Source organism: Heptranchias perlo, chromosome 7 (assembly GCF_035084215.1).
Source record: "Heptranchias perlo isolate sHepPer1 chromosome 7, sHepPer1.hap1, whole genome shotgun sequence".
Classification (NCBI taxonomy): Eukaryota; Metazoa; Chordata; class Chondrichthyes; order Hexanchiformes; family Hexanchidae; genus Heptranchias; species Heptranchias perlo.
Genome location: NC_090331.1, coordinates 82,676,192 through 82,690,445, shown reverse-complemented (window position 1 = coordinate 82,690,445; position 14,254 = coordinate 82,676,192). Strand labels below are relative to the sequence as shown.

General features: G+C 48.5%; 1 protein-coding gene across 1 annotated transcript in view; it reads left to right on the top strand.

Moving 5' to 3' along the window:
• Positions 1 to 5,670: 5,670 nt before the first annotated feature.
• Positions 5,671 to 14,254, top strand: part of cdk15 (cyclin-dependent kinase 15) — a 204,513-nt gene continuing 195,929 nt past the window's right edge. Inside the window, exons 1-2 of the mRNA XM_067986872.1 lie at positions 5,671 to 5,880; positions 12,845 to 12,876. Coding sequence (XP_067842973.1) covers positions 5,835 to 5,880; positions 12,845 to 12,876 — 78 coding nt within the window. The 5' untranslated portion in view covers positions 5,671 to 5,834. The remainder of the gene's footprint in view (positions 5,881 to 12,844; positions 12,877 to 14,254) is intronic.

The following is a 14,254-nucleotide window of genomic DNA, read 5'->3' as shown; positions in this document are numbered from 1 at the left end:
TATTGTGTGTGCTGAATGTTAAAGTTCTGTCACCAGACGTTTGTCGGATGCCAGTCTCGGCGTCCCTGACGGACAGGCACTCAAGGGTGCGTCTTAGTTCCAGAGCCTCCTGCTCTGCATCTGTAAGGTTGACTCGATGTTGCGGCCCCCCCTCCGGTCCTCACCCTCTCCCGTGCATTCTGGGCTCTCTTCTCCTATAAGGGGAGAATGTACAGATGCGTGAGTGAGGGATGGTGACGTGGCCAACCGCTGAATGCATTGGTTTGAGTGAGGCTGACTATGAAAAAGATGCATCAGAGGGTGAGTATGAGACAGAGCCATGACATTGTATGAGGATTGGGTTGAGTGGTAGTGGTGGGATGAGTACTGGGGAGGTGAGGAAGTGGTGAGTAAGTGCAGGTAAGTTGAGGATGAGCTTTGAGTGTGTGTGAGGAGTGATGTGATAGAGTGGTGTTGGCAGTGCAGAATGAGTTGTGGGGTGGGGGCGGTGATGTAGAAGATGGAGTGTAGGAGAATGAGTACGTGTACTCACTTTGGCTGACCTAGTTAGATCATTGAAGTGCTTCCTGCACTGTATCCACGTGCAGGAGACGTTGCTGCTGCTGGTGACCTGCTCTCCCACCTCGAGCCAGGCCTTCTTGGTGGCAGAGGCAGGCCACTTCCTCCCATCTGCCGGGCAAAAGACATCCCTCCTCCTCCTCACCCCATCCAGTAGCACCTGGAGTGAGGCATCACTGAATCTCGGAGCAGCCTTTCCCCTGGGCTGCTCCATTGTGCTATTTGTGTGTTTCCTCCAGGATCAGTCATTGGAGGACTGCCCCATTAAATAGGGCTCCTCCAGCGGACAGCCTGTGATGCGGGTGCGCAGTCCGCATGCTGCGCAGGTTTCCGACGGCAAACCCGGAAGCCACGTTAAGTGGCTCCAATTTACCCGCGATCGAGTGGGGAATGGACGGATTTCACTGGGTGGGTTACCCACGCACCCAGTCGCCCCCCCCCCACCACTGCCATCCCGCCTCCCCGGTAATATCGGGGCCTATGACTCTATGATTCTATGAATTTATTGTCTGTCAGACAGGTTCCACTTCACTACAACGTCACATTTCTTTCTATAACTTGAATACAGTATGGATTATGTAGAATAAATATTGATTATTTTTTCCTCTCATGGGAGTGTCTTCCAGTGACACCATCATGAAATTCAGTGTCAAATATTTTTGCCTCTTGGCAAGCAAACCTGAGTGATGTCTGCAGACCTCCTCCCAGAGCCCTTACTATGACTCAGACTAATTTCTATCAAAAGACCCTCTGAATCTCCCAGAAAAGGATTTCAATCAGAAATGGGATCTAATTTTAAAATGTCATAAATAGGTGGATTGTTCGAACTTGGAATATTGTGCAGCCCCTGGGAATTTCAAAATACAGTTAGTATGGTCTAGTTATAGTCAGTGCACAGTTCAACACTATTGAAACAGCTCACGACATCAGATACTGTCTATTGTCATGGATTAGAGCATTGTCTTATCACCCCTGGGACTAGGGTATAAATCCACCCAGACTAATGCGACGAAACCCTCGCGTGCATACCCTAGGAGTGATTTTAGTGAGGAGCACAGTTTTGTGGTGTCTGCTATACCCAGCCGATGATAGCAGTGGGAGGCCAGATCAGTTTCAGTGATTGGGCTTCACTTAAATAGAAGAGGTGAGCTGCGAGCACTAACTGCGCTGTTTATAGACAGCTGGCAATATGGGAGGGAGGGAAATCTGGCGCCTAATCTAATGCACCTCAAAGGAAAGGCTTGGAAGCATCGGGAGTTAAAGGGAACAGCAGATTTCAATGACAGAGAAGTTTAATGGTCATACACGGCAGCAAAGAGATGAATTCATGGATGCTTCTAAGGCTCAAAACTCTCAAGAGACTGAAGAAATAATTAGTGCCAGACCTGCTTCTAGCTTTGCCCAACTGCAGCGAGGGATCCCTTGAAATAGCCCCTTCCACCCCGACCTATACCACCCATCGATTGTGGACAGGTTGACGTAGTGGGAGAACCTTCACCACACAGACTGCAGCAGTTCAAGAAGGTGGCTCACCACCACCTTCTCAAGGGCAATTAGGGATGGGCAATAAATGCCAGCCTTGCCAGTGATTCCCAAATCCCATGAATGAATTAAAAAAAAGTAGAGTTGGGAGGACGGATTGACACGAAAATAGTGTTAAGGGTTTTGGCAATGTCAGTTAACCCCTTTTTCTGGTTGGAGTGCTGGCACCTAAAGAAAGAAAGAATGACTTGCATTTATATAGCACCTTTCACAACCTCAGGACGTCCCAAAGTGCTTTACAGCCAATGAAGTACTTTAGAAATGTAGTCACTGTTATAATGTAGGAAACGCGGCAGCCAATTTGCACACAGGAAGATCCCACAAACAACAATGTGATAATGATCAGATAATCTGTTCGTAGGTGTTGGTTGAGGGATAAATATTGGCCCAGGCCACTGGGGAGAACTCCTCTGCTCTTCTTTGAAATAGTGCCATGGGATCTGTTACGTCCACCTGAGAGGGCAGACAGAGAATTCCAAAGATTCACAACCCTCTGAGTGAATAAATTCCTCCTCATCTCAGGCTTAAATGGCCGACCCCTTATCCTGCGACTATGCCCTCTAGTTCTAGACCTTCGAGCCAGGGGAAACAACCTCTCAGCCTCTACCTTGTCGAGCCCCCTCAGAATCTTTCATGTTTCAATGAGATCACCTCTCATTCTTCTAAACACCAGAGAGTACAGGCCCATTCTACTCAACCTCTCCTCATAGGAAACTCTCTCATCCCAGGAATTAATCCAGTGAACCTTCGTTGCACCGCCTCTAAGGCAAGTATATCCTTCCTGAGGAAAGGAAACCAAAACTGTACACTGTACTCCAGGTGAGGTCTCACCAAGGCCATGTACAATTGTAGTAAGACTTCCTTACTCTTGTACTCCAATCCCCTTGAAATAAAGGCCAACATGCCATTTGCCTTCCTAATTGCTTGCTGTACCTGCATGCTAACTTTTTGTGTTTCTTGTACGAGGACACCCAAGTCTCTCTGAACACCAACATTTAATAGTTTCCCACCATTTAAAAAATATTCTGTTTTTCTACTCTTCCTACCAAAGTGAATAACCTCACATTTCCCCACATTATACTCCATCTGCCACCTTCTTGCCCACTCACTTAACCTGTCTATATCCCTTTGCAGACTGTTTGTGTCCTCCTCACAGCTTACTTTCCCACCTCGTTTTGTATCATCAGCAAACTTCGATACATTACACTCGATCCCTTCGTCCAAGTCATTAATATAGATTGTAAATAGCTGAGGCCCAAACACTGATCCTTGTGGCACTCCAATAGTTACAGTTTGCCAACCTGAAAATGACCCGTTTATCCCTACTCTCTGTTTTCTGTCCATTAACCAATCCTCTATCCATGCTAATATGTTACACCCAAACTCATGAGCCCTTATGTTGCATAACAACCTTTTATGTGGCACCTTATCGAATGCCTTTTGGAAATCCAAATATACTACATCCACTGGTTCCCCTTTATCTACCCTGCTAGTTACATCCTCAAAAAACTCTAATAAGTTTGTCAAACACGATTTCCTTTTCATAAAATCATGTTGACTCTGCCTAATCATATTATGATGTTCTAAGTGCCCTGTTACCACTTCCTTAATAATGGATTCCAGCATTTTCCCTACGACTGATGTCAGGCTAACTGGCCTGTAGTTCCCTATTTTCTCTCTCCCTCCTTTCTTGAATAGCGGGATAACATTTGCTACCTTCCAATCCACTGGGACCGTTCTAGAATCTAGGGAATTTTGGAAGATTATAACCAATTCATCCTCTATCTCTGCAGCCACCTCTTTTAGAACCCTAGGATGTAGACCATCAGGTCCAGGGGATTTATCGGCTTTTAGTCCCATTAGTTTCTCAAGTACTTTTTCTCTACTGATAATAATTACTTTAAGTTCCTCACTTGCATTAGCCCCTTGGTTCCCCACTATTTTTGGTGTGCTTTTTTGTGTCTTCTACTGTGAAGGCAGATACAAAATATTTGTTTAACGCATCTACCATTTCCTGATTCCCCATTATAATTTCTCCTGTCTCAGCCTCTAGGGAACCAATGTTTACTTTTGCTACTCTCTTCCTTTTTACATACTTGTAGAAGCTTTTACAATCTTATATTTCTTGCTAGTTTACTTTCATATTCTATTTTCTCCCTTTTTATCAATTTTTTGGTCGTCCTTTGCTGGTTTTTAAAACTCTCCCAATCCTGTGGCATACTACTCTTCTTGGTAACATTATAGGCCTCTTCCTTAAATCTAATACTCACCTTAACTTCTTTAGTTAGCCACTGGTGGATCACTTTTCCCGTGGAGTTTTTATTTCTCAATGGAATGTATATTTGTTGAGAATATTGAAGTTTTTCTTTAAATGTTTGCCATTGCTTTTCAATCGACATACCCTTTAATTTAATTTCCCAATCTATCTTAGCCAACTCGCCTCTTATACCTATGTAATTGGCTTTATTTAAGTTTAAGAGTCTAGTTTCAGAAGGTGGTTATAAAATAACAAGCGTTAATAGATTGATTCACAACTGTAATACAACTGTCTTCATATTACATTAAAAGACAAGCAATCAATACAACCTGATTCTCCCAGATTCACGATGATCAGACCTGACCTTCGCAGACTGCCTGTAGCAATAGACTTCTGACCATCCCCTCTCGAGAGCTCATACCCTATATTTATACTATTCGGCTGCATTATTCTGTACGTAAGCATCTCTGTCCTTATCTCCTGGTTGTAAACCATCCCACTGTGCTGACTCTGCCAAAAACCACCAAGGATGGTTTATACTATGTTGGCATGGCTACATTATCTCTTATCCCTTCTGCATACACAGTTTGTTCCATCTTGGTCTTGCTTGGCACCTGCGATATTGCTTACGTAGCCTTTCACTGTTATCAGGTCTTAGAATGTTTATACTATTCGGTACGAACTGTCTCTTGATTTTTACTTGTTTTTCACTATTCTAATGCCTCAGTATTCTTTCAATGACCTCTTGGGATTCTGTAAGTTATCTTTCTCACAGAGGTGCTGAACTTCGCCCTCCTTTAACATCAGGCTCTTGCTAAGATGGTTGGTGCTATGCCAGCCGGCATTCTTGTCTATGCTTGTTTCAAACCATATTCCTACAGTTGGCAACTCTGGTTGGAGGCGTTCCAGGAGGTTTGATCGCGTGACATTCTGACCACATGATATTTGACCATGCGACATCTGACCATTTGACATCTGATCACATGATGTCTGCAAATGTTACCGCGTTTACCTTATAAAGGTTCGGCCCCCTGTAGTTAGTTTGTGTGTTGAGTTAGTTTGTGTGTTGGGAATAGTTTGTGTGCTGCAGTTAGTTTGCCTGTGGGCTGGGATTAGTTTGCCTTTGTGCTGGGGTTAGTTTGTGCACTGGCATTAGTTTGTATGCTGGGGTTAGTTTGTGTGCTGTGGTTAGTTTGCATGCTGGGATTACTTTGCCTGTGTGCTGTTGATGTAAAGCTGAGTATGAGTAGAGCTGGATTCAGTCATGTGTGCGGGAGGGTTAGTTATCGTGAGCACACACTGGGCCAACAGCCTCAACACTGTGGCAGCATTTCCTCTGACACACACAGAGCCGGGACCTGCAGGCCGAGGCTGCCATCTCCAGGCTGCTGTGGATGTGCGAGCTTGTTGGGGGGATGCTCTGTTGGTTTGTGCACAGTCACTCTTCCACTGAACCAGATCTGGCAGCGTCACCGGAATGAAGAACCTCAGGCAAGCTGCATCAGAGACTCTGACTCGGTTAGGTGAGCAATGAGCACCCACACAGCACAGGGCCAGCTGATATCTCCCTTAGTCCCAGCCCGCAGAGCTGGACCATTGTACTTAAATAGCAGGCCTGCCTTTTGCAAGCTTACACAGGCTGTAACAGCACTTTCACAGCACTAGATATACATGCAGACTGTGTCTTGCAGATCGCTGTTAACCCTTCGAGGCCAAGGACAGATTGTTCTTTTTCTCTATTGTGAAGTGAGGAGGAATTTGATGTTGTCCAGCTAGGGGTTGTAGAGGGAGGGGGTGTTACACAAGTAAAGGAAGATCTGTGAAGAGGTGTGAGGACCAAAGCATTTCCAACCTTGAGAAACACCCCAAACTCAGATCCCTCTGATAGCTCAGCGGGTAAATACCCCGGCCGGTGTGGGACAGAGCCATACAGACCGGGGCTCCTGCTCCTAATCCCTATCCAGGAATCTCCTGCTGGGATTTGTGCTCCTGATCAATATCCAGGAATCACCTGTTGGGATTTTCCTCTCCTGATTTCTATCCAGGAATCTTGTGTTGGGATTCCTGCTCCTGATTCCTATCCAGGAATTTCCCGATGGGATTCTTGCTGCTGATCTCTATCCCCTAATGCCCTGCTGGAAAGTGTGTGTGAGTGTGGATATCGGAAGAGTACAGGATCGGTGTAGCTGTCGACACAGAGTTTCCAGCCTCTCCCGGGCAGATGGCCACTTAGGTGAGGCACCTATGGGGAAATATCCCAACAGGGAACGGTGAGGGAGGAGAACAGGGGAGAATATCCCAACAGGGAACAGTGGGGGAGGAGAACAGGGGAGAATATCCCAACAGGGAACAGTGGGGGAGGAGAACAGGGAGAATATCCCAACAGGGAACAGTGGGGGAGGAGAACAGGGGAGAATATCCCAACAAGGAACAGTGGGGGAGGAGAACAGGGGAGAATATCCCAACAGGGAACAGTGGGGGAGGAGAACAGGGAGAATATCCCAACAGGGAACGGTGAGGGAGGAGAACGGGGGAGAATATCCCAACAGGGAACAGTGGGGGAGGAGAACGGGGAGAATATCCCAACAGGGAACAGTGGGGGAGGAGAACGGGGAGAATATCCCAACAGGGAACAGTGGGGGAGGAGAACGGGGAGAATATCCCAACAGGGAACAGTGGGGGAGGAGAACAGGGAGAATATCCCAACAGGGAACGGTGAGGGAGGAGAACGGGGAGAATATCCCAACAGGGAACAGTGGGGGAGGAGAACAGGGAGCATATCCCAACAGGCAACAGTGGGGGAGGAGAACGGGGAGAATATCCCAACAGGGAACAGTGGGGGAGGAGAACAGGGAGAATATCCCAACAGGGAACAGTGGGGGAGGAGAACAGGGGAGAATATCCCAACAAGGAACAGTGGGGGAGGAGAACAGGGGAGAATATCCCAACAAGGAACAGTGGGGGAGGAGAACAGGGGAGAATATCCCAACAGGGAACAGTGGGGGAGGAGAACAGGGAGAATATCCCAACAGGGAACGGTGAGGGAGGAGAACGGGGGAGAATATCCCAACAGGGAACAGTGGGGGAGGAGAACGGGGAGAATATCCCAACAGGGAACAGTGGGGGAGGAGAACGGGGAGAATATCCCAACAGGGAACAGTGGGGGAGGAGAACGGGGAGAATATCCCAACAGGGAACAGTGGGGGAGGAGAACAGGGAGAATATCCCAACAGGGAACGGTGAGGGAGGAGAACGGGGAGAATATCCCAACAGGGAACAGTGGGGGAGGAGAACAGGGAGCATATCCCAACAGGCAACAGTGGGGGAGGAGAACGGGGAGAATATCCCAACAGGGAACAGGGGGGGGAGGAGAACAGGGAGAATATCCCAACAGGGAACAGTGGGGGAGGAGAACGGGGAGAATATCCCAACAGGGAACAGGGGGGGGAGGAGAACAGGGAGAATATCCCAACAGGGAACAGTGAGGGAGGAGAACAGGGGAGAATATCCCAACAGGGAACAGTGAGGGAGGAGAACAGGGGAGAATATCCCAACAGGGAACGGTGAGGGAGGAGAACAGGGGAGAATATCCCAACAGGGAACAGTGGGGGAGGAGAACAGGGAGAATATCCCAACAGGGAACAGGGGGGGGAGGAGAACGGGGAGAATATCCCAACAGGCAACAGTGGGGGAGGAGAACGGGGAGAATATCCCAACAGGGAACAGTGGGGGAGGAGAACAGGGAGAATATCCCAACAGGGAACAGTGGGGGAGGAAAACGGGGAGAATATCCCAACAGGAAACAGTGGGGGAGGAGAACAGGGAGAATATCCCAACAGGGAACAGTGGGGGAGGAGAACGGGGAGAATATCCCAACAAGGAACAGTGGGGGAGGAAAACGGGGAGAATATCCCAACAGGGAACAGTGGGGGAGGAGAACGGGGAGAATATCCCAACAAGGAACAGTGGGGGAGGAGAACAGGGAGAATATCCCAACAGGGAACAGTGGGGGAGGAGAACGGGGAGAATATCCCAACAAGGAACAGTGGGGGAGGAGAACGGGGAGAATATCCCAACAGGGAACAGTGGGGGAGGAGAACGGGGAGAATATCCCAACAAGGAACAGTGGGGGAGGAAAACGGGGAGAATATCCCAACAGGGAACAGTGGGGGAGGAGAACGGGGAGGATATCCCAACAAGGAACAGTGGGGGAGGAGAACGGGGAGAATATCCCAACAAGGAACAGTGGGGGAGGAAAACGGGGAGAATATCCCAACAGGGAACAGTGGGGGAGGAGAACGGGGAGAATATCCCAACAAGGAACAGTGGGGGAGGAGAACGGGGAGAATATCCCAATAGGGGAACAGGAGTAGGGGAGTGTAGAGCTTATATTACTGGACTAGTAATCCAGAGAACATGAATTCAAATTCCACCATGGCAGTTTGAGAATTTGAATTCAGTTTAAAAATCTGGAAATAAAAATCTGGTCGCAGTAAAAGTGACCATGAAGCTGTCGGATTGTCGTAAAAATCCCAACTGGTTCATTAATGTCCTTTCAGAGAAGGAAAACTGCCGAACTGACCCATTCTGGCCTAAATGTGACTCCAGTCCCACACCAACGTGGTTGACTCAACTGCCCTCTGAAATGGCCCAGTTGTATCAAACCACTACCAGTGGTTCAAGAAGAAGGCCCACCACCACCTTCTCAGGGCAACTGGGAATGGGCAATAAATGCCGGCCTGGCCAGAAACATACCTATCTTGAGAATGATTAAAATCAGTGGGAGAAGTGATCGGTGGAAGGAGAAAAGAAAGAATCTTGGTATGAAATTTGAGAAGTGCTTCAAGAGGAGTTGCATGTGATAAACATGTTACCCATCTCCTCACTGGGGTCAGTTCATGTTTCTGTTTGGGTTTAATTTAATTCCTGAGAGTGAGAAGCGCTGACCTGGGGCAGGAAACTAAGCACAGTGAGGCCCGAGGCACCACCAACTGAGCGTGTTATAATCGGCAGCTAACTGGCCAACGCAGAGGGCCACTGGGCACAGGAGAGAACATAGGGACAGAAGGAAACCATTCAGCCCCTTGAGTCCGTGCCACCATTCAATTAAATCATGGCTGATCAGTACGGTAACTTTATTTACCCACCTTGGTTCCATATCACTTAATACCCTTACCTAACAAAAATCTATCAATCTATCTTGAAAATTCCAATTAGCCCCCAGCATCCGCAGCTTTTTGAAGGAGAGGGTTCCAGATTTCCAACACCCTTTGTGTGAAGAAGTGCTTCCTGACATCACCCCTGAACGGCCCAGCTCTAATTTTAAGGTTATGCCCCCTTGTTCTGGACTCCCCCACCAGAGGAAATAGTTTCTCTCTATCTACCCTATCAAATCCTTTGATCATCTTAGTCACCTCGATTAGATCACCCCTTAATCTTTTATACTTGAAGGAATACAAGCCTAGTCTATGCAACCTGTCCTCATAATTTAACCCTTTTAGCCCCGGTATCATTCTAGTGAATCTGCGCTGCACCCCCTCCAAGGCCAATATATCCTTCCAGAGGTGTGGTGCCCAGAACTGAACACCTTAGTGAGGCCCAATGTGCCATAACCTGCAGAAGATCTCTGGCTCCACTGAGGATGACTTGGTCCGGTCCTCGGGGGCCCTGTGACCCTTTTAAGGGGGTCTTCAGTTCCTTCAGGTGATGCAGTGGTGGTCTTTCTGGGCCACAGCCTGGATCTACTTAGGGAGGGGGAGAACAACAGGAAAATCCATCCCCGAGTGTCAGGCAGTTAGTTAACGTAGGGGATGGATTAAGTTTGAGGATTGCATTTAACAGCTGAGCCATTACGGCCACCGTACACAGCCGGGTTTGATCAAGGTTTCAATTATTCTGAGAGCTTTTCATATGTCAATAACTACATGTCCTGGGTCATGTGACTACTGCAAGCAAATAACATAGTTTTCTCCTAGTTTGAAGGGATTTATAATGAAAATGTCCTGCAGTATAGCAAGGAAGATTGCCATGGAAACTAAGAGGGTTACCATAGCAAACTCTGCTTTTGGCAGGATGAATGTGTGTTCTACTTCACTCTTAAAGGGACCATTCTTTGCGTTTTGTGAAGGGAGGGAGAATACTTCATTGTGTTGAGTGGTTAAATACCAAGAGCCGGTGAAGAGAAAGCTTTGCAAATGAAAGTTCAGGACAGTAGGAGTCCTTTTAAATATCTGGGCATGGTTGAAAAGCCAAGTGCTTGGGAGACACAGCCAGAGCAGAAGGGTACTGACTCCACAGATGATGCTGGCGCTTTCCTCACTTACTGTCAGCGGATCTCACTTACTGTCAGCAATCCTGAGCACTGCCCCACAAAACACATTTACAGATATCAGCAAAGCCACGATGCTGATCCCGGCGTAAAGGAGATGGCCGATGGGGGAGGGTTGGAGAAGTTCAGGCCCCACGGTCAGGAGAGAACTGAGGGAGAGAAACTATTCAATGGGATAGAGAAGGAAGCCCTGAATATTACTGCAAATTAAACCAGGAGAGTGGGAGCAGAGGGGAGGCACTTAAATTGGTCAAAAGAAAATTCAAAACAGATATCAGGAAGAAATTCTTTACTCACAGTGATGAAATAATCTGTCAGCAGTGGGCATCAATGGGAGAGTTAATGTACCAGAGGGATGGGCTTTGATGGAGAGTTAATGTACCAGAGGGATGGTCTTTGATGGAGAATTAATGTACCAGAGGGATGGTCTTTGATGGAGAGTTAATGTACCAGAGGGATGGTCTTCGATGGAGAGTTAATGTACCAGAGGGATGGTCTTCGATGGAGAGTTAATGTACCAGAGGGATGGTCTTCGATGGAGAGTTAATGTACCAGAGGGGTGGGCTTTGATGGAGAGTTAATGTACCAGAGGGATGGGCTTTGATGGAGAGTTAATGTACCAGAGGGATGGTCTTCGATGGAGAGTTAATGTACCAGAGGGATGGGCTTTGATGGAGAGTTAATGTACCAGAGGGATGGTCTTCGATGGAGAGTTAATGTACCAGAGGGATGGGCTTTGATGGAGAGTTAATGCACCAGAGGGAGGGGCTTCAGTGGGAGAGTTAATGTACCAGAGGGATGGGCTTTGATGGAGTGTTAATGTACCAGAGGGATGGTCTTCGATGGAGAGTTAATGTACCAGAGGGATGGTCTTCGATGGAGAGTTAATGTACCAGAGGGATGGGCTTTGATGGACAGTTAATGCACCAGAGGGAGGGGCTTCAGTGGGAGAGTTAATGTACCAGAGGGATGGGCTTTGATGGAGTGTTAATGTACCAGAGGAAAGGGGTTCGATGGAGAGTTAATGTACCAGAGGGATGGGCTTCGATGGAGAGTTAATGTACCAGAGGGATGGGCTTTGATGGGAGAGTTAATGTACCAGAGGGATGGGCTTTGATGGGAGAGTTAATGTACCAGAGGGATGGGCTTTGATGGGAGAGTTAATGTTCCAGAGGGATGGGCTTTGATGGAGTGTTAATGTATCAGAGGATGGGCTTCGATGGAGAGTTAATATACCAGAGGGATGGGCTTTGATGGGAGAGTTAATGTACCAGAGGAATGGGCTTTGATGGGAGAGTTAATGTACCAGAGGAATGGGCTTTGATGGAGTGTTAATGTATCAGAGGATGGGCTTCGATGGAGAGTTAATGTACCAGAGGGAGGGGCTTTGATGGAGAGTTAATGTTCCAGAGGGATGGGCTTCGATGGAGAGTTAATGTACCAGAGGGATGGGCTTCGATGGAGAGTTAATGTGCCAGAGGGAGGGGCTTCGATGGAGAGTTAATGCACCAGAGGGAGGGGCTTTGATGGAGAGTTAATGTACCAGAGGGAGGGGCTTTGATGGAGATTTAATGTACCAAAGGGAGGGGCTTTGATGGAGATTTAATGTACCAGAGAGATGGGCTTTGATGGGAGATTGAGCGCCTGTGGAACTATATGACTGGTCCCAAAAACAAACCCCCTCATTAGCCCACGCCTCAAATATCTGTCCAATTCTCCCTAAAATGTCCTCACAGTTTTCTCCACACGATCACCACCCCAGTGTAAAATATTCACTTCCATGCCCCTTGTCTGCTTTAAGCCTGAGGTCCTGTCCCCTAGTTCTAGACCCAATCTCCAACATATTGTCAGAGTTCAATTGATCCCCTAAAGTGGTTCAGTATGGACGAGTTTGTGTTAAAAACGTTGAACTCTTCTCCAGATGTTGATGGATGTGCAGTGAGATTCTCGCATTTTCTGCTTTTATTTCTGATTTCTGCTTTTCTTTCTCTCTGCACCATTGGGTACATTTCGTACATTACAACAGTGACTACACTTCAAAAAGGTTGTAAAGCACTGTGGGATGACCTGAGGTTGTGAAAGGTGCTCTATAAATGCAAGTTCCTTATCTTTATAACTCTTCTCTTCAGAATACTCACTCTGCCATTTTCTCTTCACAGGTTTGACACACCGACACCCTGGATACAAAGAGGTAACGGTTGTGTTGGTCACTGATAGTGGGGCTGTTCCCCACATAGGTACTGTTTTTATATCTGTTCTCAGGTTGTGGGTGTTGCTGTCACGGGACACCCACGGGCCGGGGGGGCGGCGAAGGGGGAGGGAGACAGGCAGGGGGTGTTGAGGGGAGAGGGGAGGGGCGGGGGGAGCTGAGGGGAGGGGGAGGATGCTGAGGGGAGGGGGAAGGAGCAGGGGTGCTGAGGGGAGAGGAGGGAGAGAGGCGGGGGGTGCTGAGGGATGGGGGAGGGACAGTTGATGCTGAGGTGGGTGGAGAAGGAAAGACAAGCCCCTCGTATAGAGGATGTCACTTCAATCCACAGCTGGAGAGGCCAGAGATCGTGACTGGGGCCCAGCTGTGGGCCTCCTCCCCTCTGGGCTCCAGCCCCTCCCCTCTGGGCTCCAGCCCCTCTCCTGTGGGCTCCTGCCCCTCTCCTGTGGGCTCCTGCCCCTCCCCTCTGGGCTCCTGCCCCTCCCCTCTGGGCTCCAGCCCCTCCCCTCTGGGCTCCAGCCCCTCTCCTGTGGACTCCTGCCCCTCCCCTCTGGGCTCCAACACCTCTCCTGTGGGCTCCAGCCCCTCCCCTCTGGGCTCCAGCCCCTCCAAATGCGCCAGGGTTTGTACTGATATGAAACCAAAACTGTTTTGCATTGACCCCCGAATGTGTAGACTGTCGATGGGCTGAATGTTAGGACTCTGTGCTTCCAGTGTGGAGCTGTGCCTGATTTAATGTACTGGTTGGTCATGTAGACTATGAACTGAGTGTGGTCCTCTCTGCCTGAGCTCGTGGAATGTGATTCCATCGTGGAAAGAATCGCCGTGTTAGAGATGTCGTTGGGTTTTGGACCTGACAGTCGGGTTTTGAGTGACTCTTCCAGTAATTTCTAGGATGGCCGCCACCCTGTTGCCCCCCTGAGCCGACCGACCTTCCAGCCTTAGGATCATTTTGGTGTTTCTGGGGGGGGTTCCCCATGTCTCGCCAAGGCCTCCTTTGCTGCCCGGACCAAGACTTGCTGCAGCAGGCCTTGGGATATATCATAGCCAGCAGCCTCTGCGGCTGATCGCACAGGCTTTCCGGCCTTTAGACTTTTAACCCACCTCCTCTGCCTCCAAGGCAACACCTGACCCTAGGGATAAGCAGCTACCCCTGGCGTCCAGTGTTGTTATGGGTCAAATGACGGAAAGCCCCATGGATGACATCGTCTGTCATTTGCATTTAATTTTAATACACCTACCCATATATAGACAGAGGTGTTGGATGTCACCTTTGCATCCTGTGCGTCATGGCACCGAGGTGTTCAGTTCCTGAGGTTTAAATTTGGGCAATATATTGGCCTTGGAGTGGGTGCAGTGCAGA